The sequence below is a fragment of the Jaculus jaculus genome, chromosome 1 (assembly GCF_020740685.1).
Source record: "Jaculus jaculus isolate mJacJac1 chromosome 1, mJacJac1.mat.Y.cur, whole genome shotgun sequence".
Taxonomy (NCBI): Eukaryota; Metazoa; Chordata; class Mammalia; order Rodentia; family Dipodidae; genus Jaculus; species Jaculus jaculus.
In genome coordinates this window covers 39948879-39975798 of record NC_059102.1, presented here as the reverse complement: position 1 = coordinate 39975798, position 26920 = coordinate 39948879, and the positions used below count along the sequence as shown (strand labels likewise).

Below are 26920 nucleotides of genomic sequence, written 5' to 3'. Positions count from 1 at the left end.
AGGAATGAACATTGACATCTTCTAATGAGCTAAATCCAGGAAATAGTACATGATTTCTGAATAAAAATCTCTCAGTGAACATCTTCAAAGTAGAAACCATAAACAACCTGCTTATTACATGATTACAAAGATAATTATAGTCTGTGACCCACTTTTTTGAAAAGGTTCTTAAGTAAGCCCTGAACTTCTAGATCTCATGGAAGCTAAATTATGGCCATAAAGCTACTTAGTAGTTATGAATGGAAATTGAGGAGGCCTGTGCTATTTAAATGCCATTATACACAGCGTGGAGATTTCAGCCTGTGTGTCCACCTCCTCCTAGGGAGGGAACTCTGCAACCAACACAAGTCAGGTCCACCTCCTAGTCTAGGAGGAGCTCTACCAACTTTCACTGGTGAGTTTCCCTTGTCTTGCCATCAGTTCCAGAAGCCCTTCTTTCCTGGGGGAAGTCAGTCTCTAGGTGGACTGTGGCTCACCTACAGGCCTGCTGCTGTTCTTCCAATGTCGCAAAACGCCACGCTGGTAAAGGTAGCTCTAGTAATGTGAAGTCATTGTTTTGTAGCTGCTTTTCATTTTCCTGCCCCTTTCTAGACCCACCAAAGTAAGGTTTCACAATTTTTCTTTTTTTGTTGTTGTTTATTCTTGTTTATTTGAGAGCGACAGAGAGAGAAACAGGCAGAGAGAGAATGGATGTGCCAGGGCTTCCAGCCACTGCAAATGAACTCCAGATGCATGCACCCCCTTGTGCATCTGGCTAACGTGGGTCCTGGGGAATCGAGCCTTGAACCGGGGTCCTTAGGCTTCACAGGCAAGCACTTAACTGCTAAGCCATCTCTCCAGCCCTCACGATTTATTTTCAAATAATCAAAAGAGGCTGGCCCATAGTCTTGGAAAAAGCGAGGGGCCTCAGCTGACCATCTAGTTCTTTGTGGTGGATCACCAAACACTTTAAAATACAGTTGATTAGCTAATCACATCTCAGCTCCAATATGGCCTAAACTGAGGCAGGCTAGAGTGTTTCTACAGTTTGTAGTTTAGCGATTTACCACCACAGATGGGCAATCACATTCACTAAAGATCTGACAAGCTGGGTTACTAAAGATAATTCCTTTATTCCCTTCATTCTTGGGAATCTCTAAAAGCAAAAGCAACGAGAAGAGATTCATTAGGTTTCTAGAAAGAGGGCTGGGTTTTGAGGTGGAATCTGAGCAGAATTTCACAAAGCGCTTTTAGGGGCTGTGAAAACAAACAGCTAAAGCCCATTTGGAAGGCCTGACCAACCTCCACCCCCACCCCCCAGTATCCCCTAGGAAGCGCGGAGTTGTTGCAAAGTGAGATAAAGCGGCCGGAATCCTCGCAGTGAGGTTTTAATGGACACGCTAGGGCGACGGAACTTTCCTGGACCAGAACCCGGGGGCCACCGAAGGTTCTCGACAGGTGAGTGGCCGGAGCACACTGGCTGGGGTGATGAGCGCTCTCTCCCGACCTCCGCGGACCTGGGGCCGACGCCTCGGCGGGAGGTGCCGAGGCTCCGGGGGCTGAAGACGAAGCGCCACACCGCCAGGGGTCCGGGCCCAAGCGGGGGCCGCCGAGCCGCCTGCAGCTGCCGGGCGCTGCACCTGGGCTCGGCCGGGCCTCCCATTGGACGGCCCGGGGCGACGTCGCTGTATCGCGAGACGCGATTGGCCGCGCGGGGCCGCAAGTGCCCCGGAGCAGGCTTTGTACGCCGAGCCGCCCGCCGGTCCTTTTAACAATGGGCGGCGCGAGCGGCCCGGCGCTGGGCCGGAGGTGAGGCCCGAGCTTCGCGGCCGACTGTCCGCAGCATGAGCGGTGCCGGCGCTCCCCGCACGCCCGCCGGGCTGGGGCTGTGAGGGGCCGCGGTTCCGGGTAAGGGAGCCCCTGTGCAGCCTCCGTGGCCTGGGCCGGGCGCCCGCTGCCGACCGCGACCGCAGGGGCGACGACCCGAGCACCGCCCGCCCGGCCTTTTGTTCGCCTGGCTGGGGCCGCGCGGTCCCGGGAGCCCGCGGAGGAGCGCGCCGGACCGTCCCGGGCGGGGGACCCGGAGCCGGCGGACGTTCCCCGGGCAGAGCCCCTCGGTGGGCGCTTTTCGCTGGGACTGGTGTCAAGTCTCCCGCTCCCGGCGCGGGCGGCAGCGTTCGAACCCAGGACTCGGGGAGCCCGGGGCCGGCTCTGCCCCCACCCACCCCGCTTCTGCTGCTCCCGAGCGTTTCGCCCGGGGCCGCTCGTTGGCATCTCGGGGGCCAGAGTCGATCCCTTGTTGCCCCGCACCTAGATCTAAGGTGGCAGTTTGCAACACGAGCCTGCTCCCGCCCGGAGGTCGGTGTTGCGGCGTCAGGGAGCGGGTCGGGGTCGGGTCAGGTGATTGGGGGGGGGGGTCGCCGCCGTCGCGGAGGGTCGTGGGGAAGGCGCTGGCCTTGACCGCATCTGGGGCGTGTCTTTCAGACTGGAGTGGCCGCGTCCAGCGGGCCGGGCGCGCTGCCGGGGTCCCATGGAGCTGGAGGGGCAGTGGTGGCGAGGACAGCTGGCTGCAGACATCCACCAGGCGCTTCGGTACAAGGTAACGCCGGGGTCTCGGCTCGCTGGAAAGGCCAGGCAGGCTCTCTCCTAGCTACCTTTCAGGCCAGAAAAGGCAAATTTGCTTATTTATCAAGGTTAATTAGCTTCTGCCTTCCCTGGGCTGCTGCATCCGAAGAACCTGCAACTTGAATGAGGGGAGCGGGGCGTGAGGAAGGGTGGAAGGGATATTGTGATGTTTTTGTTTCCGGTAGGCTCTGAGACTGTCCTTGTGTTGAAAGTATCTGTGTGCTGAATTTATATTGGGCAGAACAACCCTTTCTGTGTACTAGTTGCTGCTGCGTGCAGCTGTTATTAAGTCGCATTTGTGTGTAACTTAACTCCCCAGCTTTCCCACTAACCTGCTGCGATACGTGGGGCAGCGTAATTTTCTGTTTCTCGACTTCCTCATTTGTAAAGTGAAGAATAATAATAATAGAATGTATCTGATGTTGATGGTTAAACTTTTAAGTTAGTACTGTAGATGGGATTAGAACACTGGCATATAGTAGGCCCCTTAAGATGTAGGGCTGTTCATAAACCTGAAGGTAAAAGGAGTTGTCTCCTTGTTAATACCTAAGATAGGAAGTAAACCTAGTATAGGCATTGAAAAACAAATACACGCTTTTTTAGCTGAGTGTGGTGGCACGAGCCTTTAATCCCAGGCAGTCTGGAGTCAGATGTAGGAGGATCACTGTGAGTTCGAGACCAGCCTGGGACTACAGAGTGAGTGCCAGGTCAGCCTGGTCTAGAATGAGACCCTACCTTGAAATAAAACAAACAAAAATTTTTTGACTTCTTTTAGGCACAAAATCTTTATTGCTCTAAAGTAACAAGTTTACTTCACATCATAGGCAGATTAATGGTTGGCTCTGCTTCTTTGATAAGCAGAAGAGAGGCAAGATCCAGAATGATCTCTAGTTTAAGGGAGTTTCACCTTGGATAAGAAAGGAGCAGTCATTAAGTGTAGAGAACTGAGAAAGCAGCCCACAGCTGACTCTCTAATAAAGAACATGCTGTTTCTGGTGCTTAAGGCCCCCAGGATGGTAATCACCTTGTGTTTCTGACCAGATTAAGTCCATTGGAAAATTGAATTCTAACTTAAGTTGTTAAATTTGCACCCTTCTTTCTAAATTCAAAAATACTGTTTAACTAATTCTCATGTTTAGTCTCTTTCCTTGGCTACACCTCAGCACCCTAAGAGAAATTACCACATAACAGTTCCAACTATGGAATAGTTTCTGGAGTGTGAGGGGGAAAGTTCGGAGATTTCCACTTTGAAATTTGTTCATATACTTCTTTTTTTTTTTTTTTTCTTTTGTGAAGAAGGCACCTTTCAGTTTGGAGTCCTCTAAGTTTGACCTTTTTCTGTCTCTGGTATATAGCAGAATTAATTACTGATGTCAGTGGCAGATATGTATTTTTTAGATTTTTACTTATTTATTAGAGAGAGAGAGAGAGAACGGGTGTGCCAGGGCCTCCCGCCACTGCAAACAAACTCCAGACGCATGTGCTACCTTGTGCATCTGGCTAATGTGGGACATGGAAAATTGAACCTTGGTCCTAAGGCTTCACAGGCAAATGCCTTAAGTGCTAAGCCATTTCTCCAGCCCAATACATATATTTTTTAATGGGTCATGCAATGTAAGTTCTGTTCTTGGAGATCCTCATAGGTTTTTTTTTTTTTTTTTCAGCTCTTATACTCTGTGTGTAGATCATTTTAGTCCTGACTAATCTGGATTAATTTTGTAGGTGAGCTTAGAAGTAGATTTAAAAAAATTGTTAAATGCTTTTTGCTTTTCTGTATTAATCTCTGGAGCATCTAAGGAGTAAGACAGCCCTCCCTGCACTCAAGGTGCTTATGAATGCAAAAGGGACAGGATAGCGCAGGATGTAAAGGAATGTCACTGAAGCTTGGCTTGGGCCACCTGTGCCATACTGCCCTGGGTGGTTGTTATGCTGATCATTAAACACTGTAGATCTAGTCCTGATTTAAACAATGGCCACACTTTATAAGGAATGTGCATTAGTTAGTACAACCTGAACTTGTAAAACTAAAGAGATCACTATTTTTAGTGCATTAGGCTCAAATTATATAAGCTTTTCTCATAAGAAAGGCATGCTAATCTCAGGCTATTGATTGATGACTTAGTCAGTCATCTGTGTATTCAATATGTTGAGTACTTACTATGTTCAGGGTGCTGTTTGGGTGGTACAGAAGTAATTGAAAGATACAAGCATGACCCTTGTATCTGTAGAATCCAATCTGTTTTATAAGTCAGAGCCTCAGTTTCAGTCTTCCTTGGGCAGTTGCCATTAGGATGCTATGAAAGACCTTCTGTGTTGAGACCTACCCACCAAGGTTAAAGAAATAATCAGTGTAACCAGCATTGTATCTACTAGGACAGTGAAAAATGCAGTTGAATGCCAACTATACTGTTTTTGTAATATACAGTTCACTACTCAAAAAGTCCACCAAAGCAGCTATCCCCTTAAGTGTGTCTCTTTCCTTCTTGGCATCCTGCTACATGCACCAGTGTCACCATCTTTTGGGGAAAGTACTTATAGGAGCTGTAATAACAAATGGGAACAACTGTATTTTTGTGGGAAACATAAAATAACCCACAGAACTGTACTTAACATTGCTGAGTATTCCTTGTAGGTCTTTATCTCCATCCTAGTTAGCCCATTCTGGGAAGGGGATGGCGTTTGAAGTGGTCAACTTCTCAGTGCTTTTGGTCACGTGGATTCCTGAGAAGCAACTGGGAACAAAGCATTGAGGATAGCTGACAAATCTTTTTTATTTTATTTTCTTGAGAAAGAGGAAGATAGAAAATGGGTGCACCAAGGCCTCTAGCCACTGCAAAAGAACTCCAGATGTGTGCACCACCTTGTGCATGTGGCTTACATGGGAACTAGGGGATCAAACATGGTCCTTAGGCTTTGTAGGCAGGAGCCTTAACCACTAAGTTATTATTGCCTCTTGGAGTTCTAGCCTTTGTTTTTAGTAAAGTTGGCGGGTTAATATCTAACATCCTTAAAAATGAAGCCCACCACTGTTTTCCAGGGCTGTTTATTAGTGAGTCTTTTTTAACATATCTTTTGTTTTTATTTTATTATTTGTGAGACAAATATTATTAAATATTATTTGTGAGGCAGGCAGAGAAAGAGGGAGAGAGAATGAGCTCGCCAGGGCCTCTAGCAACTGTGAACAAACTCCAGACACATGTGCCCCTTGTGCATCTGGCTAACGTGGGTCCTCGGGAGTCGAGCCTTGAACCGGGATCCTTAGGCTTCACAGGCAAGCATTTAACCTTTCCAGCCTCCGTAGGGAGTCTTTTGAAATAATGTATAGGCATTCTTTTTCTAGAAAGCCTACCTTGGCTCTGTTTTTTTTCCCCAAATCCCTACCCCTGAGCTAAGCTGTGCCTTCTTCCTCAGTGTTTCAAATACCCTGTCATTTTAGTATTATATTATAATGACCTCTGCATTTTGGTTGACCTGCTAGAGAGAGGCTTGAGGCACTTTTTGGAATTAGCATAGTGCCTGCTACAAGGGAGATGGTAGGCAAATGTCACATGATGGCAGCAAAGAAGGGCAAAGTTTCAACTCATTCACTCTGCTCTAAAGATCTATAAAAATATTGTAAAGATCTATAGAAATAGTGAAGGCGATTCCTAGGAGCTATATAAGGAATCAGTATGTTTCTTTTATTTGAAGTACTTTTTTCTTAGTAGTATTTGTGCCCATTTGGTCTGTTAAGTAACCCAGTTTCAAACACTTTAGCTTATATATACATATGATTAAAAACTGAAACAAAAAGTTGAGATTGTATAGAAAAGTTTAAAACACCATCTTTCAACCTCCACTAGTTCTTGGCCTCTACATTTATTTTCTCCTGGAAAAATGCCCAGTAGATCTGAATATCAGCACACATAACATTTGTTCTTGATACAGATATATATATAATTTTCACAGTTCTTTGCCTTCCTGCCACACCACCCTCAATTTATCAGATTTTCCCATATCAACACATCTAGATATACCACCTTAGATATGTTGTTTAAAACAGTTTCAATATGTACCCCAGTCTGGCTTCAGACTTGAGAACCTGTCTCAGCCTGCCACACAGTTAGCATATGCCACAACACACAGGTACCGACATTTATTTTAAATGTCACATTGAACCAGTGTTCCCATAGGTCATTTATCCAGTTCCCTATTGATAAGCACCAAGCTTTTCTTCTTTTTAAATGGAGCATTATGAAACTGATAGTTTTACATGTAATTATAAAATGTGGTACAAGGGGTCCTCCTTATGTAGTTCTTCCAATGCTGATGTCTTGACAAACTGTACGCACTGTCACAACACACCTACTTTGTTGACACAGTGACGATACAGAACATTTCCCGTGACGATACAGAACATTTCCCGTAACACATCTTCTGTGCTGCCCTTTTATAAAAAGCTATACCCTCTTTCTCCTTACTCTCATGTGTTCCTTTAGCCCTTGGCAACCATTCTTTAGTTTTGTCAGTTCAAAAATGTAATATAGCCAAGTGTGGTGGCGCACATCTTTAATCTCAACACTCTGGAGGCAGAGGTAGGAGGTTCGCTATGAATTCAAGGCCAGCCTGAGACTACATAGTGAATTCAGGGTCAGCCACAGTGAGACCCTGCCTTGAAAACCACCTCTTCCCCCCCAAAAAAAATTATATAAATGCATGTGACCTTATGGGATAACTAGCTTTATTAACTCAGCACAATTCTCCAGAAATCCATTCAAGTTGTCAGGCACTATAGCTTTTTTATTCTTTTTTTTTAATTTTTTTTTTTTATTGTATCAGAGCTGCAAAGACTCCCCTTACAAATAGAGTAAATTCCTGGGTCTGTGAGTGGTTATAGGGTATCTGCATTAAGAAAGACTATCTGGGGAGATGACTCCGGGTTAAAGATTACTGGCCTGAGTTGGCCCATATTATATTCCCCAGTATGTATGTATAGTCAGATGTACAAGGTGGCGCGTGCTCGCGCGCCCTCCCTCTCTCTCTCTCTCTCTCTGTCTCTCTCATTCCCTCCTTCCCTTTATCCCTCCCTCTTCTATCCCTTCTTGCAAATAAATAAAAAGAAAGAGCACTTTTTACATAAGCATATGAGCCTTTCAAGACAGAGACCTCCAGAACCCACATGAAAAGCCGGGCATGGCTATGCTCATCTGTAGCCCCAGTAGAGAGCAAAGACCAGAAAATTGCTTGGCCTTACTGACAGACAACAAATCCCAGTTGAGGGAGAAACCTCATCTCAAGGAAATACATGGATGAGTAATAAGAGGACACCTAACATTCTTCTCTGGCCTCCACCCACATATGGGCACACATCTGTATACACACACACAGTATCAATTCTTAATCTGATCACTAATATGTTACTTCCCTTTTCCCCTTTTTCCCATTCTACAGCATATGCAAAAAATTGATAAACCCTACTCTGGTGACTGAGAACCATTTGATACTTTAAATTTGAATCAGGCATCTTTTTCTGTTTTTTGGCCCTATTGTTTTCCTGTGAAATGCCTACTCATATGTTGCTTTTTATTTTTTTTTTTTGTTAAATGATTTGCAAGAGTTCTCTTAACAGTTTTTTTGTCTTGTAGCAGAAATATCAAATGCTCTTATTATATCATATACATTCTTCTATCCAAGAAAAAAGTCTCTGTATTTCTATGTATGTAAGTCCATCAAATACTTAAAAGTAGAATTGTTGGATCATGTGACAAATTCTGTATTTTAAGTTTTTGAGGAATTGCTGTATCATTGCCCATAGCAGTTGCATCATTTCATTACCACTGTAACTGCCTATTTGTCTGAACTTTTTGAGAGGGGAGGCAGGGCATGTTTTGTTTTGTTAATAGCATTCCAAATGGCTATGAAGTGGTATCTTATATTGGTTTTGATTTAACTTGCCTTAATGATGCTGAACATCTATTCATGTTCTTGTTGGCTATTTATGTGTATTCTTGGTGGGGGGAGGGGGGAGCCTACTCAAGTTCATTGCCTATTCAGGTTTTATTGTTTTTCAGTTGTAGAAATAAATTCTTTTACGAAGGGTTGAAAATGTAAATAAGTAGTAGAGTGTTTCCTTAACTTATGCAAGACCCTAGGTTCAATTCCTAGCACTGCAAAAAAAAAAAAAAGAGAGAAAAAACACCACAAAATTTAAAAATGATAACTTGCGAGGAATGGTGGCTCATGCCTTTAATCCCAGCACTCAAAAGGCTGAGGTAGGAAGACTGCTGTGAGTTTGAGGCCAGCCTGAGACTACATAGTGAATTCTAGGTCAGCCTGGGCAAGAATGAGTCCCTACTTTGAAAACCCAAAAATAATAATAGTGATGATAATTTGGATATTAACTCCTTAGATGGATGGTGTGCAAATATTTTCTCATTCTGTGAGCTACCTTTTCCATTTTTTTTTTTGTGTGTGGGGGATCCAACATTTTTTTATTATTATTTTTTATTAACATTTTCCATGATTATAAAAAAATCCCATGGTAATACCCTTCCTCCCCCCCCCCCCTTTCATTTATTGATTCTGCTCTTCAAAGTCTGTTTTGGTTCCCATACAAAAGATATTTTATACATATATTACTTTACTTTCCTCATATTTACCCTCCAATTATTCTCCCTTTTCCCTCCCCCCCAAAAGTTTTTCATTGAATCTTTTTTTCTTTTTGTGTGTTTTTTGTATCATATCTGTTTTTTTTTTGATGCTGGGATATAATACCTGTTGGGTTTAGTCTTAATATTATACTGATCTTACAAAATGAATTTGAAGCTATCTGTCTCTGTGCTCTTGAAATATCTCTCCCTCTCTCATTCCTTCCCTTCCTCCTCCACCCCCATGCTACAAATCAAACTCAGGGCCTTGCACATGCTAGGAAAATGCTATACCACTGGACTATATTCACAGCTCCAGAAATCTTAAATAGAATTTGAATTGTAAAATTTAGATATGAAATTGAATACTCACAATAAAATTTTTAGATGTATGAAAGGATGATGGCAATAGAAGCATCTTCAAACTGATAAAGGGAGGCAAGATGATAAGACACTTGAGCTGAGGAGATAGCTTAGTTAGAAAGTACTTACCTCACAAGCATGAGAACCAGAGTTTTAATTCCAGTTCTCATGTAAGTGCTAGGCATGGTGGTGTACACCTGTAGTCCTGCTGGGGAGGCAGAAAGAGGTGGGTCCTTGGAGTTTGCTGGCCTGCCAGTCTAGCCTAATTGGTGAGCTTCAAGCCAATGAGAAACCCTGTCTCAAAATAAAAAAGATGTGGATAGCCGGGTGTGGTGGCACACGCCTTTAATCCCAGTACTCAGAAGGCAGAGAAAGGAGGATCGCTGTGAGTTCGAGGCCACCCTGAAACTCCATAGTGAATTCTAGGTCAGCCTGGGCTGGAGTGAGACTCTACCTCATAAAAAAAAAAAAGGTGGATAACAAACCTGAAGATGATATGCAAGGTTGTCTTCTAGCCTACGCATGGATGTGCATACAACATATGTACATTTGCCCCCCCACACCCATGTGTGCCCACAAACATGTGGACATACACAAACACACAAAGAGAAATGGAGGGAATGAGTACTGGTGTCTTCCAGCCTGCATGTTTAATACTGTGTGGATCATGCCAAGAATATACACACCTGTTAATTTCTAACAAAAGCTCTGAGCTTCCTGGAAGGGAGTACAATTAGATGTCTGTCTGTCTGTCGCTCGCTTCCTCCTTCCCTCTTTCTTCCTTCCTTCCTTCCTTCACATTCTCTTCCCTCTCAACATTTTAATTTCTCTGTTCTTTTCAAGAAGTTATTTTGGGGGCTGGAGAGATGGCTTAGTGATTAAGGCATTTGCCTGCAAAGCCAAAGGATCCCAGTTCGACTCTCCAGGACCCACGTGAGCCAGATGCACAAGGGGGTGCATGTATCTGGTGTTCGTTTGCAGTGGCTGGAGGCCCTGGCATGCTCATTCTCTTTCTTTTTGCCTCTTTCTCTCTCAAATAAATAAATAAAATATATAGTTTTTTTTAAAGTTATTTTGTGGCTAGGGAGGTGGCCCAGCAGTTAAAGGCATTCACTAGCAAACCCTGATGGCCTGAGTTTGATTGCCCAGTATCCATGTAAAGCCAGATGCACAAACTGTTGCATGTGTCTGGAGTTCATTTGCAGTGGCAAGAGGTCCTGGCGCACCCATACTCATTGTCTCTCGTGAATAAATAAAGCAATTAAAAAAAAAAAAAGAACAACAACTTATTTTGAGCTCTTAAGACTCTTTGTTGGGGAATGTTGGTAAAACAGTAAGTGTGATTAAAGGTTGTTCTACTTGGTTTAGGAGCTGAAGTTGCCCTCTTACAAAGGCCAGTCCCCTCAACTGAGTCTCAGGCGGTATTTTGCTGACTTGATTGCCATTGTGAGCAACCGCTTCACACTCTGCCCTTCTGCTCGACATCTTGCCGTCTATTTGCTGGACCTGTTTATGGATCGCTATGACATCTCTATCCAGCAACTGCATTTAGTTGCACTTTCCTGTCTGCTTCTAGCAAGTAAGTGTGAATCTGATCTATATGATTAGAAATCTCATTGTTTATATGATAAGATATTACTACATAGAACTAAGTGAACTAGCACCAAATTCCTTTCTCTCCAGTGTTGTCCTAGCAGGAGTATATGGAGAGCACTGCTGGGCACTGTAATTGTTAACTAGACATTTAGAAATAGCTCTGGTGTGTGTGATGGTTAATGGTCATTGTCAACTTGGCTAGATTTAGAATCACCTAATTATGCCTCTGGGTTGTGAGAATGTTTCCAAAGGGTTTTTGCTGAGGAGGAAAGACCCACCTTGAATTTAGGTGGCACTGTCCCATGGGCTGAGTGCCAGAACAGAGTAACAACGGGGAAATGAGAAAACCAGCCAATTTAGCATTCCCCACTGCCCAGGTTGCTCCTGCTGCCATGTCTTTCTCACCCTGATTGATGGCCTCTGAACTGTGAACCAGAATAAGCCCTTCCTCTCTTAAGTTACTTTCCCCCTCTCAAGTTTCTTTTGGTCACATACTTGGTCACAGCAAGAGAAGTAACAAATGCACTGAGTCAGATTTAAATAAAGGACCTGGTTAGTTTTTTAACCTTCTAAATAAATTTCTGAAGGTGATTTCTGATGTACCATGCTGATTGAAAACCATTCTTCTAGGTCAACCATTGTTCTGCAACCAAACAACTTGAAGTGGTGCCACTAGTATCTAGTGTGTAGAAGCCTGGGGAGCTGCTGAGTACCCTATGAGAGAAGGTCCCTAGAGCGTAGAATTCTCAGCACACCAATGGGACTGAAGTTGAGAAACTATCTTAAAGATGCCAAGTTCCATTGTTAGGATGCTTTCTGAGTACATAGAGTTGGCTTGGCGAACTCCAAAAACTGTGCAGCTGAGGAAGTATGAAAGCCTCTGCTTATTTATTTGGCCAATTATATTTGAAGTAAGCATCAAATGGAACCTGATAGAACCTTACTTATTACCTAATACAGAATGCTTTGTTATCTTTTGTTGCCTCTTAATAACTGCCTGGAATTCATTGCTTGCTGGTGCCTTCATTGAAAAGGGGACAAGTAGGAATTGAAGTTGGTTGTAGTTTTGTTTTTGTTTTTGTTTTCCTTATTCATTTGACAATAGGAAGATTGAATTTGGTGTTAAGGTTGAGTTGATAATACAGTTTGTGTGTTATCCATGTTATTACACTTCTAAATTAAGGCCTATTTCAAAGTAGCTTATAGATCAATCAACAGCCTTTACCTCTGACCCCCACTAAAGAGCTGGTGTCCAGTGTGGTTGCTGTGTCAAGAGCATTCCCAGTAGGCCGTGCCACCATAGTTCTTTCTAAAACTCCTTTGTGTTCTCATCACTAACAAAGCTAAAACCAAATGCAGTTAGTCCCTAGGTGGTATCATCATCAGCCCCAATCTTAGATTTTATTTTCTTACCCTTAGTCTTCCTATGAGCTAATGACCTCAAATAACTTTTTGTAAGATATTTTAGATTCCCTGTAGAACCAGGTTGAATGTAAATAAAACACAGCTATAGCAAGGACTTCTCATTGCCTGTGTGTGTGAAGTGGGTCCTGCTTAATGTAGCATTCCAAGTAGATACAGCTACCTTCCCAGTCTCATCCTGTGTACCTTCAGCTGAATTCGTAGTACAGTATTGTTTATGTCTTGATTGCATTTCCCCTTTAAGATCCAGACGCATCCCTGCTCCCTTCCCTAACCCCAAAGCCAGAGAGGTAGTAGTTATACCTTTAACTTTTAAGTTTCATGCTTTTAGATAATCACATCTATAATGCTTTATGTATTATATCACTGGCTATGAAGTCCTTTGGGGTTTAATTGTTGGCATAACATTGGAAAAAGCCATTTGTAATAGACTGAAAGGTCAAATTATGAAATTATGAAATAAAGTGACTTTTTATTATCCTGTACAGTGTTAGATCAGATTATAAGATTAGCTCATAATAAAAACACAGTGGCAGTCATACAGCAAAGTTATTTTTAAAACTTGGTATCATTAATAACAAGTAATTTTTTGCACGCTGTGGCTGTCATTGCCATTTTATCATTACTAAGTACTCTGTGGTTCTTAATGTGGTGTGGGCCAACTGGGGATGTCTTTTGGTGTGTGGAACTGTGAAATAATAGGTGACACATAAGCAGCTTCATAGACTAACTTAAATTTGTGACTAAAGTTTTCTTACTAATAACTGTAAATGAGTAAGGAATTGCTAAACTAGGTACTAACATTACATGACAATACTAAAATACACTGAGGGCTATAGTTGGTTAATAAGAATTTTGAGCCAGGTATGGTAGTAGACACTTAACAGTCCCAATCACTTGTTCATGCCCGCTGGACAACATGACAAGACCCTGTTTCCGTAGAAGGGCAAACTGATTTGGGCCACCATATAGTGTTTGCCATCGTTATCCTAAGTTGCTATAGTTTTCTGTTCCCACAATGTAAAGGAAGGAACTTTATTTTTTTTATAGTATCTTAGGGTGTTTACAACAGACTTTTCATTTCTTTAGAAATATTTTTATGTATTTTATGTGTTTATTCGCAAGGGGGGGGGGTCACACCAGGGCCTCTTGCCACTGTAACCAAACTCCAGGTGCACATACCACTTTGCAAACCGAACCCAGGCCAGCAGGTTTTACAAGGAAGTACCTTAACTGCTGACCCATCCATCTCTCCTGCTCTGTGTTTTCATTTCTTATATTTAAATTACATGCTGTTCTGGGCATGGTGGCTCGCGAACCTTTAATACCAGCTCTCAGGAGAATAAAGATCACCATGTTTTCCAAGCTACTTGGGCTAGACTCAATCAAAATGGGGGGGGGTGATTCCCTAGTACCCGCATAAAGTCAGATGCACAAAGTGATGCATGCATGTGGAGTTGAGCTTGTATGCAGTGGCTGGTGCACAGTTCGTTTTCTCTCTCCTCCCCCCCTCGCAAATAAAATATTTTTTAAAATATTGCTAGGAGAGGGCTGGAGAGATGGCGTAGCGGTTAAGCGCTTGCCTGTGAAGCCTAAGGACCCCGGTTCGAGGCTCGGTTCCCCAGGTCCCACGTTAGCCAGATGCACAGGGGGGCGCACGTGTCTAGAGTTCGTTTGCAGAGGCTGGAAGCCCTGGCGCGCCCATTCTCTCTCTCTCCCTCCCTCTATCTGTCTTTCTCTCTGTGTCTGTTGCTCTCAAATAAATAAATAAAAAATTTAAAAAAAAATATTGCTGGGAGAATTCTACCTTTTCTTAGTTCTTTTTTAAAAAACCAAAACAAAATAAATAAATAGATTGCATTTTGCACTTAGTGTATGGTTGTGATCCATTTATTTTATGAGAGATTATTTGGTTGATTTAAGTTTTTGAAAGGTTGTTTTCTGGTAACAAGGCTTTAGAGTTTGTGTTTGCTCAGATTTGCATTGTTTATTGTCTATTACTGAAAGAGCCCAATACCTCCTCCCTTTGTTCTGTCACTCTTGACCCCTCTTTTTCTGAGATTCTTCCCAGTAAATAATGGCCAAGAGTTGGAGCTGTAATCTTTCAATGAGTCAGGAATGAAGAGATCAGTCCTTAGCTGGCAAACACCTCCTCTCTAATATCTCTCTCTCTCTCTCTCTCTCTCTCTCTCTATATATATATATATATATATATATATATATATATATAGTGTGTGTGTGTGTGTGTGTGTGTGTGTGTGTGTGTGTGTGTGTTGAAAGGGAAAAAACAGGATGCTTGTTAACTGGTAGTCTGTATATATATATTTTTTAATTTTTATTTATTTATTTAAGAGAGAGAGAGAATGGGTGTGCCAGGGCCTCCAGCCACTGCAAACAAACTCCAGATTCATGTGCCACCTTGTGCATCTGGCTTACGTCGGTCCTAGGGGATCAAACCAAGGTCCTTTGGTTTTGCAAGCAAACACCTTAACCACTAAGCCATCTCTCCAGCCCTAATAGTCTATATTTAATGTCTGATACCTATATTAAATGTCTGGGATTATTCTAGTGGTTATTCTTACATCCTATCTTCTTACGTTTAGATGTTAGTTATCATAATTATTAAAATATTACTGTTGTTACAGAAGATTGAACTGTGTTCTTACCCTCCCTTGTCTGCTCCGCATTGCAATAGGTGCCTCGTAGTATAGGAAGTAAAGAGCAGCTTGTTGCTGATAGCACCAGGAAACAGTGGGATTCTAGTTATATGATGGGTTGGATGTGGCCAAAGGCAGATCAGTTTGTGCATGCCAGTAGTTAATGCTGACCTGAGTTGAGATTTGTTTGTAGTGTTTGGCTGTAGAGATTATAATGATGGATTTTTGTAGGTATGAATCCCAACAATGTGAATTTTAACAACCCTTGAGTCTCAGGTCACTTCTGTATAAAATGGAAATAAAGGCTCTTGCCTTATAAAGTTACAGGATCAAGTGGAGCAACATATGTAACAGTGCAGAGAAAGTAGAAATAGAAAAAGCTTAGCATTGTACTGACTTAATTCCATTGTACTGTTTCGGCATTTTTTTTTTTAGGTATGTGTGTACATGTGTGCTATGTTTGTATGGCTGCCCACTGTTCTATAATCTCTAGTCTGACTCCCTACTCCTAAAATTTCTACTTTTTCCTAAAATGGACTTTCATTTATCCAGGAAGATAATTTATTCTATAATTCTCCTGGGCATGCTCTGGCATCTAAGACTAGCATTAAGCTCATGGAGACTTCGGAAGCAGTCTAGCAATGAAGCTTGTGATAATGTGTTCAAGGTCTTGTATAACTAAAAGTGATCTTGTACTCAAGGTGAAGTCAGAAATGAAATTGTTGGCTTTTATTGATAACAGTTTATAGCAAGTGCTTGCCTATCCTTGTTCACCAATACTGGCTTAGCAAAGATTTTTTTAAAAAAAAATTTTGGTTATTTTTATTTATTTGAGAGTGACAGTCAGAGAGAGAGGAGAGGGGGCACGCCAGGGCTTCTAGCCACTGCAAATGAACTCCAGACACATGCGCCCCCTTTGTGCATCTGGCTAATGTGGGTCCTGGGGAATCGAGCCTTGAACCAGGGTCCTTAGGCTTCACAGGCAAGCGCTTAACTGCTAAGCCATCTCTCCAGCCCTGTTTTACTTTAATGAACATAATTGTTTTTCCTTTCGATTTCCTGTTGCTGTTCTTTGCCCATAATTCTATTAGATTTGTGATTTTAGAAATTTGAGAGGATTCTGAGAGTATTGTAAGGATGGCCTTTCCACTTCGTTATAAGAGTAGAATGTTGGCAGAACTTAAGATGACCCCATCCACAATCTTCACTCTAAGATCTTCTCCACCACATACTACAATTTACTGCTGTTGTCTTTGATAACATATAGGTTTCCATGCCTGATCTGTACATTTCCTACAAAGGAAAGACAATCTGGCGTTTTGTTTCTGGCCTCGAATTCTTTATGTCCTGGGAAGCAGATATGAAATTCCTGTGCCTTATTTCCCGTTTGGGATCTTTATCCATATAATCATATGGCCTCTGGTATTTCCTTTCAACTGGATTTTTGTGATCTATGTGTTAAATGGATAAGTAGATTTAAAGTATATACAAATAGCACTTTGGCACAATAATAGCAATAGATATGAATGCATATAACTCATTAATGTTTTTAAACTTTTTGAAATCTTCTTATTATCCATGAAGCTGATTATATATCATTAGTCATAATGAAAACGCTCACAAAAACTTAAGCCTCAATTAAAATCTCAAGTGTGGTTATTTAATGCAGTATTTTATTTATATATTTATGCAATTTATTTTAACTTGCAAATTGAAGTATAAATTTATTCACATTTATTTATAACTGCTGATATTCATAAGTAAAGATATCTGTTATTCTAGTAGTTGTCTCTATATAATTGGGTCCAGTATTTTTGCTTAGAAGTGCATATTTGAGAATTCAAGCAAAAGTCTTCCTTTTGGTTTCCATTTTGGGTTTCACTCAGTTTACTTGACTTAACTGAATTGGTCAACCTAGTACTGTGGTTTCTTGAGCTGTGAAATTGATCATGTACAGTTTTGTTTTGAATGTTAAAAGTTTGGAGAGGTGGTTTAGCAAGCAGTTAAGGTACTTGTCTGCAAAAGCTAAGGACCCAGGTTCAATTCCCCAGTACCCGTGTAAAGCCAGTACTTGTCTGCAAAAGCTAAGGACCCAGGTTCATTTCCCCAGTACCCGTGTAAAGCCAGGTGCACAAGGGGTGCATGCATATGGGGTTCGTGACTAGTGGCTCTGGCATGCTTATTCTGTTTCTTTCTTTCTTTCTCTCTCTCTCTCTCATAAATAAATAAATAAAAATGTTATGGAAAATGTTTCATGGGCTAGAGAGATGGCTTAGTGCTTGAGGCACTTGCCTGCAAAGCCTAAGGACCCAGGTTTGACTTTCCAGAACCCATGTTAAGCCAGATGCACATTATGGTGCATGTGTCCGGAGTTGGTTTGCGGTGGCTAGGGGCCCTGGCATGCCCATTCTCTCCCTCTCTCTCAACTAAATAAATATTTTTTTAAAAAAAAGTTTCAAGGGGACAATATGAAACATCTTTGATCCTTGAATTATGGTGAATTTTTTTGTGATATATTAATTTCATCAAAGGAACTTCAAGCAGATATAAATAAACTCATTAAGTTTTATAATATTCCTTTGAAGTCTACTGCAAGTATTAACTGCTGCTGCACAAATGGCAGGGTACTTTGAAAGCTGTAATGATTCACCCAGAGGACATTATTTTCCTTCTGAAGAAGTTCACTGCATTATACTGAGAACAGTGGCTTTCTTTCCTGTGACTGTCCAGTGATGATGCTGGATGGCTGTGCCATGAAGACCTCTGTAGTGCTTTCAGATAGACTGAGTATTTGCTACTGGCAGAACTTGTGAGATTTCATTGTTGTGTGAATTGAACTGGAAAATGCTATCCAGATTCTTGAAGTCTAAATTATGTAAGGTTTGCTCCTACATACAGTAATAATCAGAGTGACATAAAGTTGGGCATAGTGGCCGGTGTATTCTATCCCAGGTACTCAGGAGACTGAGGTCAAAGGATATCAAGTTTAGGTGTATCCTGGGCAATTTAGTGAGACTCTGTCTCAAAATTCAAATCTAAAAGAGGATGTCGCTTAGTGGTACAGCATTTGTCCAACATGCAAGGTACAGATCTCAATACTCGATGTAAAAATTAATTAAATAAACCACCTGATTCAGGTTTAAAGAAATTGAAATCTCTCTGGAGCAGAAATACCTACTGACTCTTGCTTCTTTAGGCCTGAATTGTTCATAAGACAGGAGCTGAGACTCTTTGCAATAAAAATTACCCGATTTCCACGCCCTAAGCAAACTTCAAGATAGGCTACACCCCTCTTCTCCAGTTTCAAGATGACCTAATGTGAGCCAGTCAGGTACTGAGTACCAGCACTGATAAAACCACACTGAGGGGCTGGAGAGATGGCGTAGCTGTTGAGCGCTTGCCTGTGAAGCCTAAGGACCCAGTTCAAGGCTCAGTTTCCCCAGGACCCACGTTAGCCAGATGCACAAGGGGGTACATGCGTCTGGAGTTCGTTTGCAGTGGCTGGAGGCCCTAGTGTGCCCATTCTCCCTCTCTCTCACTGCCTCTCTCTCTATCTTTTGCTCTCAAATACATAAAAAATATTTTTTAATATTTATAAATAAAACACACACATAGACTAAGTGGTTCAGGCTTCCGCCATGTGATGTGGCAGCTTTAACCTGTGATACATACCTATCCACAAGAGAAATTTCCTGGTTTCCCTTCTTTGCCAAAAACTCTCCCAAAACTATATTTTATTTATTTATTGCTTAATTTTATTTACAAGTAAAAAGAGGGAGAATGGGCACACCAGGGAATCTAACCCACTGCAAACAGTCTAGATGTGTGCCATTTTGTGCATCTGGCTTTATGTGGGTACTGGAGAATCGAACTCAGGTCATTACAGTGTGCAGGCAAGTGCGTGAACTTCCGAGTCATTTGTCCAGCCTCCAAAACTGTTTTTAAATAGATAAAATTATAAAATTTCTCAAAAAGCAAGTAATATTGAAAAATACTTTATAGCAATAAATGCTTTAAAAAAAAACTAATATTCTGTTCAACCACAGGGACATACATGAGTCTAGCTCTCCCCTCACCCACCCTGGCTAGTTGGGGGCAAGGAGAGTATAAAACTGTTTCTTGGTCTGAGGGAACTTTTCTGTTTGCCTCTGCTTTATAGTTTGGGGTACCTTCTCACTTTGATTACATGCATGATTTTCCTCTGGTCTCTAATCTGCCCCATGCATATTTCCCTTAACACCCCAGATCTACCACTTGTGTGCTTTCACTAACTGTAGGTCTACTACCTGTGTAATTTCTTTAAACTGAGCATAACCATGAGTGTAACTGTATTTCTCATTTCTCCTCTGAATCTCCTGGACTTTGCTTTGATATCTGCTCTCTCATTTTTCCTTGATCCTTACCATCTACCATCTTAACTCCTTGTATTAGTCAGGGTTCTCTAGAGGAACAGAACTGCTAGAATGAATTATTTAAAAAGGGGACTTATTGGATCAGTTTACAGTAGCCCAATAGCTACAGGCCTGAGAATCACCAAACCTGGTAGCTGCTTAGTCCTCATGTCCAGAAGCCTCAGCAGTCCCAACCCGGCACTGCAGATGGTGCTGGAAAGCCTGGAGGCTTCCTGAGGAGCCACTGGGTTTCGATCCACACGGGTCTTCAGTTGATGCTGGTCTTTAGTCTGCACTGGTCTTCAATCCAGAAGGTAGTGAGCAACTCTGGCAGCCAAGTGGAAGGAAGGAACTCTTTTTTTACCCAGAGCTTCCTTATATCAGGTCCCCCTCCGAGCGGGGCGCCCACTCTGGGGGAAGGGCTCACCCTGGGGGAAAGACTTCCTCCTTTAGTTGATCCTTCCTAGAAGCAACCTGTGGATTACTAAACAGATCAAGTTGACAACACCTTAACTATCACCCTACATGGAAAAGCACATGGCAGATGCCATGCATGTTCCTCCTAAGTCTCCCTACACAAGCTCTAAATTCCACTTTCCACACATTTGCAGCTTTACTGCTTAAAAGCCTCAGTTTCTCTTAAGTCGCAGTCTCCCTTATACCCCACAATTCATGATTTCCCTGTAAATAAACTTAGTAATTCATCATTTAAAAAATTAATAATCTAACAATTATTTCAACCAAGTATGTATATAAAATTGATTGTGAGAAATCTGTAATTATAATATTACTTTTTAACCTCAATATAAGAACAAAATACTGAGAGGTAGACAGCTTTAGATATCATTTTTGTTCCTTTACTGACCACCATGGGGCAACAACCCAAAGAGAATTGAAGCCTACTTCATGGTTCTGTTGCTGTATCTGGAAAAATCAGATTGTAATTGACAATTTATAAATTTTCTTCATGCTCAGGTAATAGAAATACTTAAAATGCATCTTTTTTAAAAAATATTTTTTGTTCTTTTTTTTATTTATTTGAAAGTGACAGAGAGAGAGGGAAAGACAGATAGAGAGAGAATGGGCACGCCAGGGCTTCCAGCCACTGCAAACGAACTCCAGACGTGTGCGCCCCCTTGTGCATCTGGCTAACGTGGGTCCTGGGGAAACGAGCCTCAAACCAGGGTCCTTAGGCTTCACAGGCAAGCGCTTAACCGCTAAGCCATCTCTCCAGCCCTAAAATGCATCTTTTATATATTGTAAGTGCCTGTTGGGAAATTAAAATGTGAGATAAGGAGCTGGAGAGATGGCTTAACAGTTAAGGTATTTGCATGTGAAGCCCAAGGATCCTAGTTCAATTCTCCAGGACCCACATAAGCCAGATGTACAAGGGGGTGCAGGCATCTGGAGTTCATTTGCAGTGGCTGGAGGTTCTGGCACACCCATTCTCTCTCTCTAACAAATAAGTGAAGTTTTTTAAAATGTGAGATGATACATAATCTGTAGAAACATATGGGCTACTTGGACTGGAGGGGGAATCCTTTCTATTTGTTTTTAATTTTTTTTTTTTTTTTTTTGAGAAAGAGGGGCAGATAGGAAGGAAGGGAGGGAGGGAGAATGTGTGTGTCAGGGTTTCTAGCTGCTGCAAATGAACTCCAAACGTATGTGCCATCTTGTGTATCTGGCTAATATGGGTCCTAAAGAATTGAACCTGGGTCCTTTAGCTTTGCAGGCAAGTGCCTTAACCACTAAGCCATCTCTCCAGCCCTATTTATTCATTTTAAATCTTAGAGTGTGTGTATGAGATAGAAAAGTGTGCACACACACATCATGGCATAAGTGTGGAGGTCAGGGACATTGCTGGGTGTCAGTCCTCACCTCCTGCCTTGTTTTGTGGCATAGTCTCTTCATTGTTGTGCACTCCAAACTACTAGCTGGCCCACAAGCTTCAGGGATGCTTTTTTGGTTTTTCGAGGTAGGGTCTCACTCTGCCCCAGGCTGACCTATAATTCACAATATACTCTCAGGGTAACTCTGAACTCATGGTGATCCTCCTACCTCTGCCTCCTGAGGGCTGCTACTGTATCCATGGCAGTCAGTCTTACCCCTGAAACATCTCCCCAGCCCAGGAGAACTGACTCCTATTCCTCAGCTGTGCATAATTGGAACCTTACTTACATAAATGAGTATTTTGTAAGAAGTGAATGACTTCAAATAATGAAATCTTACTGTGTCACCTTTATTCCTACTCTATTTTGAGTAATGGGACTTAAAAGAGGATAATAACGACTCTTCTCCCTCCCCCTCCTTGGCTTTTTGAGACAGTTTTTCACTGTGTTAACCCAGGCTGGCCTTGATCTCACTATCTTCCTCCCTCAAACACTGTCTTCCTCCCTCAAACTCCAGAGTGCTGGGATTTCAGGCATATACCACCATGACTAGCTCGCCCTCCTTGTTTTTTAGTTTTGGAAAAAATAAATAAACCACGTTTTTGTTTTTATTTTTAATTCAGACTAGAGGGTTTTGCGGAATAACAGTGCTTGTATTAAACATTCACCAAGTTTTCCTCCCAACTTCTTTTCTCTGTTTTTGAAAGAGAATTCTGAAACTATACCAGGATGATACTTGAGGATTGCCTAGTTTTCAGATAAAGTTGTGACATTAAATTCTTTGAGCTTTCTTTTACCTTAAAATAAAATAGTTCTGTTTAGCCAGTCACCACCTGCACACAAAAAGAAAACTTTGTGAAAAGAATCAGCTGGTGAGATTTGAGTTTTTCATTGTCACATGACTATGTCCTTTACACATTTGGACACTGATCAAATACTCTAAACATATTTTCTTCAGAGGATGGGGAAAGGTGAGGGATGGTGTTACTGGAGAAGAGAGCATGCAGTTTTAGAACAGAGGAACCTTCTGGCATAAGCACAGCTGTATTAAGTAGAGGAGAGAACGTCTGTGAGACTATATTCTGGTAGTAAGACAGCAAGTTCTATTTAATTTAGACCTTTTATGATCACATACCTAACATTTTCTCTACTCCTTCCCTTTTTCTTACAAGGTAAATTTGAAGAAAAAGAAGATAGTGTGCCTAAGTTGGAGCAGCTCAACAGCCTGGGTTGTATGACTAATATGAATCTAGTGCTGACAAAGCAAAATTTGCTGCATATGGAACTATTATTATTAGAAACCTTTCAGTGGAACCTCTGCCTTCCAACAGCTGCCCATTTCATTGAGTATTATCTCTCTGAAGCAGTACATGAAACAGATCTTCATGATGGCTGGCCAATGATTTGCTTAGAAAAAACTAAACTCTACATGGCCAAGTATGCAGATTACTTTCTGGAAGTGTCTCTACAAGGTGAGTTGTTTAGAAAACCAGCAAGTGACTTATGCACTGGTGACTTGTGTACTCTGCTGCTTAAGTTCATTTTTGGTGTCTCCACAGATTATGCCTTTCTAAATTATGCACCTTCTTTAGTAGCTGCTGCATGTGTGGCTTCTTCGAGGATTATACTTCGTCTTTCTCCAGCGTGGCCTACAAGACTGCATCGTCTTACTGCTTATTCCTGGGATTTCTTAGTGCAGTGTATTGAGCGGCTATTGATGTAAGCCTTTTTGCTCTTGTATTTGTAATTGCTGGTAAACATTTTTCTTCCTGTATAACATGCCCTAAAGTCAACTTCTCAAAGGGTAGGGACAGTTAGGATCTCACTTCTGTCAGTTGCTTGTTGTCATGAGGAAATAATGCTCTTCAGAACAGGAGCTGCTTCTTTAGCCCTTAACCAGCCAGAAGTTAGCATTGCTAGTGTGATTCTAGGCATATGGTAGGGAAAGAGCTATTCTTTTGTCTGTAGGCCCATAATAGGGAGATCAGTGCTTGCAGACCTTGCCCCATTCCCATCTCCATCGTTGAATTTTAGAGGTCACCATAATATAGAGTGGCAGCCACACTTAAGAATTTAAATCACTTTAGAATGATACAAGAGAGGCCTCACTTTTGTTGGAATTATGGTGCAGTGACCCATTACCTATGGCAGTTTATGGAGTAAGCTGTTAAGGAGGTGAGAGTGGGGTTTTCCTGCAGATTCCTGTCAAATAACATTATTGTTCATTTCTCTCCATGTCTCAGTGCTCACGATAATGACGTGAAAGAAGCAAACAAACAGAGAGGACAGACAGGTTCTCAGTCAGCACAGCTGGGTGTGTTCCAGACAACCTCCCACCCCTCGCGGCCAGTTCACTTTCAGCAACCTCAGTATCTTCACCAGACCTCCCTACAGTATCGCCATCCTGTATCAGAACCACCAAGCTGCCCGCAGATTGTCTCTACTACACACACCTCATCTTACACACTACAGACATGTCCTGCTGGCTTTCAAACTAGTGTTCAAAGCCTTGGGCACATGCAGACTGGTGTGGGGATGTCCCTGGCAATACCAGTGGAAGTTAAGCCCTGTCTGAGCGTTTCCTATAACCGGAGCTATCAAGTAAATGAACATTACCCATGTATTACTCCATGTTTTGAGAGGTGATTATTTGTATGGGTTATAACTGACCCAGACTATTTTGTGACTTGTAGCTCTCAGGCAAGCTTTTTGTAAACCACTCTTCAGAAGGAAAAGGGATCCAAATAACACCACAACTCTTCAGGTACCAGCACCAGAAGACTTTCGATACACCATTAATACCTAGGAGGACTAAGCCAACCCTCTAACAGTGTGCATGTCAAATCCTGTTACAACAAATCCCTGTGTGACAAAAATACTGAAGTCCTGGCGGGTGATCTAAATATTTCAAAACGCTCCACACAGCAGAAAATTTGGACAGACTCAATTTGCCATTTTGAGATTTACCTGTGGTAGGCTTTGGACCTTATTGTGGCATATATGTCAAAGACTCGTGTTTATCTGTGGACTTGCCAACACTGTCTTTTATGAAGGAACGTTACAGTATTAATTTTTGAACATATCTTTTTTTAATTCCGGAGTTTTGAGTTTTATTTTTGACCTACAGGTGGGTTTCTAACTAAATATACTCATGAATTGCTAAGTATACTAATCCATGCAGTTAAAAAAACCCAGATTAATCTATATAACTTCTTATCATAAATAATATAGGCATCTGGATTTATGTACTAAAATTAGGGGTGAAGCAGATATTTTATCTTGAAATCATAAGAATTTTTGTTTTCTGTTTTTTTGTTGTTGTTTCCACTAAGTGATCAGCCACAAATATGTAGAATTAAAACACATAACTCAGGGAATTTCTACTACTTGGAAATACTTAACTGTAATTCAACATGCTTTGGGAATGTTATAGTGTGAACTACCTTTATATCATAGGCTACAATACTCATGCTAGGATGTGTTTTTGATTGAGAACATAATACTGTGCCACAGAATAAATGAAGTGGTTCATAGTACATATATAGATTTTGCATTACTCAGTGCAATCAGTGTCTTGTATTCAGATTTGTTACTACTCTCTTAAAAGTTTTCTCAAGGAAAGGCATAACTAAAATATCAGAGCTGGAATAAAGTCCAGTAGGTTTACTGTGGAGTGGAGGATATCCAGGGTAGTACTCAGGTTGGGGTAATACAGCACTTTGTTATGAGGAGGATGGTTTTGTAAACAACTTTAGATTCCAGCTAGTTAGTGTACACAAGCAAGGGTACTGCTTACAAAATGTATTTGGTCATTTTCATTAGGTTGGCCCCACAACTGCCCTGGAACATTTCATTATGTTGGTAGTGAATGAGAACAGCAATAATTGTCATTACAGCAAGAGCGACTTGGGCATGAAACATTTGGAGAGAATAAACTTAAAAAGTGAAAAATGTAATAACTGATAAACTGTATGCATTGTGCTCTTATCCATGGGGAAAGAGAGATTTGCTGGAGGGAAACTTTCTGGTTTAAAAACTAGTAAGGTGTATCTGTATATGTGTTTTTTTTTTTTTATGGCACTTGAAATAGAAGGGAATCTGTGTGGCAGATACGTGACTGCTACAGTGTGTATTGAAGAAAACTTATTGTTATAAAGATAGGGGTTTGCAGCAGGAGTCTCAGTAATCAAGCCAATAGCCTTCATGAGGAAGGGATGGGGTTCCCACAGATGAATGTTGCTGGGTGGATTCTGCCAGCGTGAATTCTTGAAGAAATGTCCTTTCCTTAAAAGGAAAATACCTTTATCTTTAGAGTACATAGGATATCATGTGGAATTACTGTCTGTCAAATGAAACAAGAAAGCCACTCAGGTAAGAACTCTGCATTTTCAAGCATTAAAATTGTTTTCTTAACATATCATTTTTCTTCTTTAAAAAGGCTGCTAATTGGATTTTAGTCATTCTTAACCTTAGTAAAACTTGAATTATTGGGGTCAAAGTAGGTTCAAAAAATAATGTATCTTTCACATTCACAAATAGACCCAGCATCCTGGAGTCCAGTTTTCAGTATTCTAACTACCTCAGTATTACTATGAATGTAAGATAATGGGATCAAGGTCCTAACTTGAAACAACAACCAGTGCCTATGGTAACTTAATGTCTTGTCAGTGCTTTTATTGATTGGGTATATGTCATTCTTGTGATAGAAGAATATTTGCCTTTTTACAAAGCTTATTAACACTTTTCCAATTTATATTTAAAAAGCTAAAGAACACTGGATGAATCTTTTTTGGGGGAAGAAGAAAATAATTGATTACTCTTGCTGCATACCTGGGGGGTGGCTGGAGAAACAGCTTTTTTAATGCATTAGGTTTCAGTATAAATATAACTCAACAACTGTTAGCTTTTGGGAGTGGGGGGAATTGTGTGGATTTTGTTATAATTTATTGGTTAGTCTTTAAAGTTTTTTTTCTTTTGATATTACCAGACCATCATTAAATATGTACTGTGAAGAGATTAATAATGTATAAAGGACTTTACTCAAGTCCATTAAATAAACACTATTCAAATACAAACTGCAAACCAAAATATATCTGTGCTGTGACATTAATTGCAAATAGTGAGTATGGTGCTAAAGTCTACACAGTGGAATTAGATGAGTGCTATGCACTTAATTTTAAAATAAAACTAGTTTTCACTAAAAATGGCCTTGCTGCTTTTGTTTTAAATACAGACTTGTAATTTGTAGCTTCATCAAGCCATGGTGTCATGTGGGCAGACTTGAATCATGGTTGTATTTACCAAGAGACATCTGGATGTGGATTATAGCCACAGAGATAGGAAACATCTGTCCCTTCATGTATTCCATCCTA

At 41.3% G+C, this 26920-nt stretch overlaps 1 protein-coding gene across 5 annotated transcripts; it reads left to right on the top strand.

Annotated features, from left to right (window-relative positions):
* Positions 1 to 1168: 1168 nt before the first annotated feature.
* Positions 1169 to 26707, top strand: Ccnj (cyclin J). 5 transcript variants are annotated; one of them, XM_004669920.2, is made up of 6 exons: positions 1169 to 1437; positions 2464 to 2578; positions 10962 to 11172; positions 22721 to 23020; positions 23141 to 23267; positions 23792 to 26707. In XM_004669920.2, exons 2-6 carry the CDS (start codon positions 2510 to 2512, stop codon positions 24192 to 24194), a joined length of 1110 nt encoding a protein of 369 aa, XP_004669977.2. In that variant the 5' UTR covers positions 1169 to 1437; positions 2464 to 2509; the 3' UTR covers positions 24195 to 26707. The 5 variants fall into 5 exon arrangements, with proteins under 5 accessions (XP_004669977.2, XP_004669978.2, XP_044998058.1 ...); XM_004669921.2 differs by having other exon boundaries at positions 1170 to 1437; positions 23144 to 23267; XM_045142123.1 differs by having other exon boundaries at positions 1172 to 1437; positions 23108 to 23267.
* The last annotated feature ends 213 nt before the right edge of the window (positions 26708 to 26920 follow it).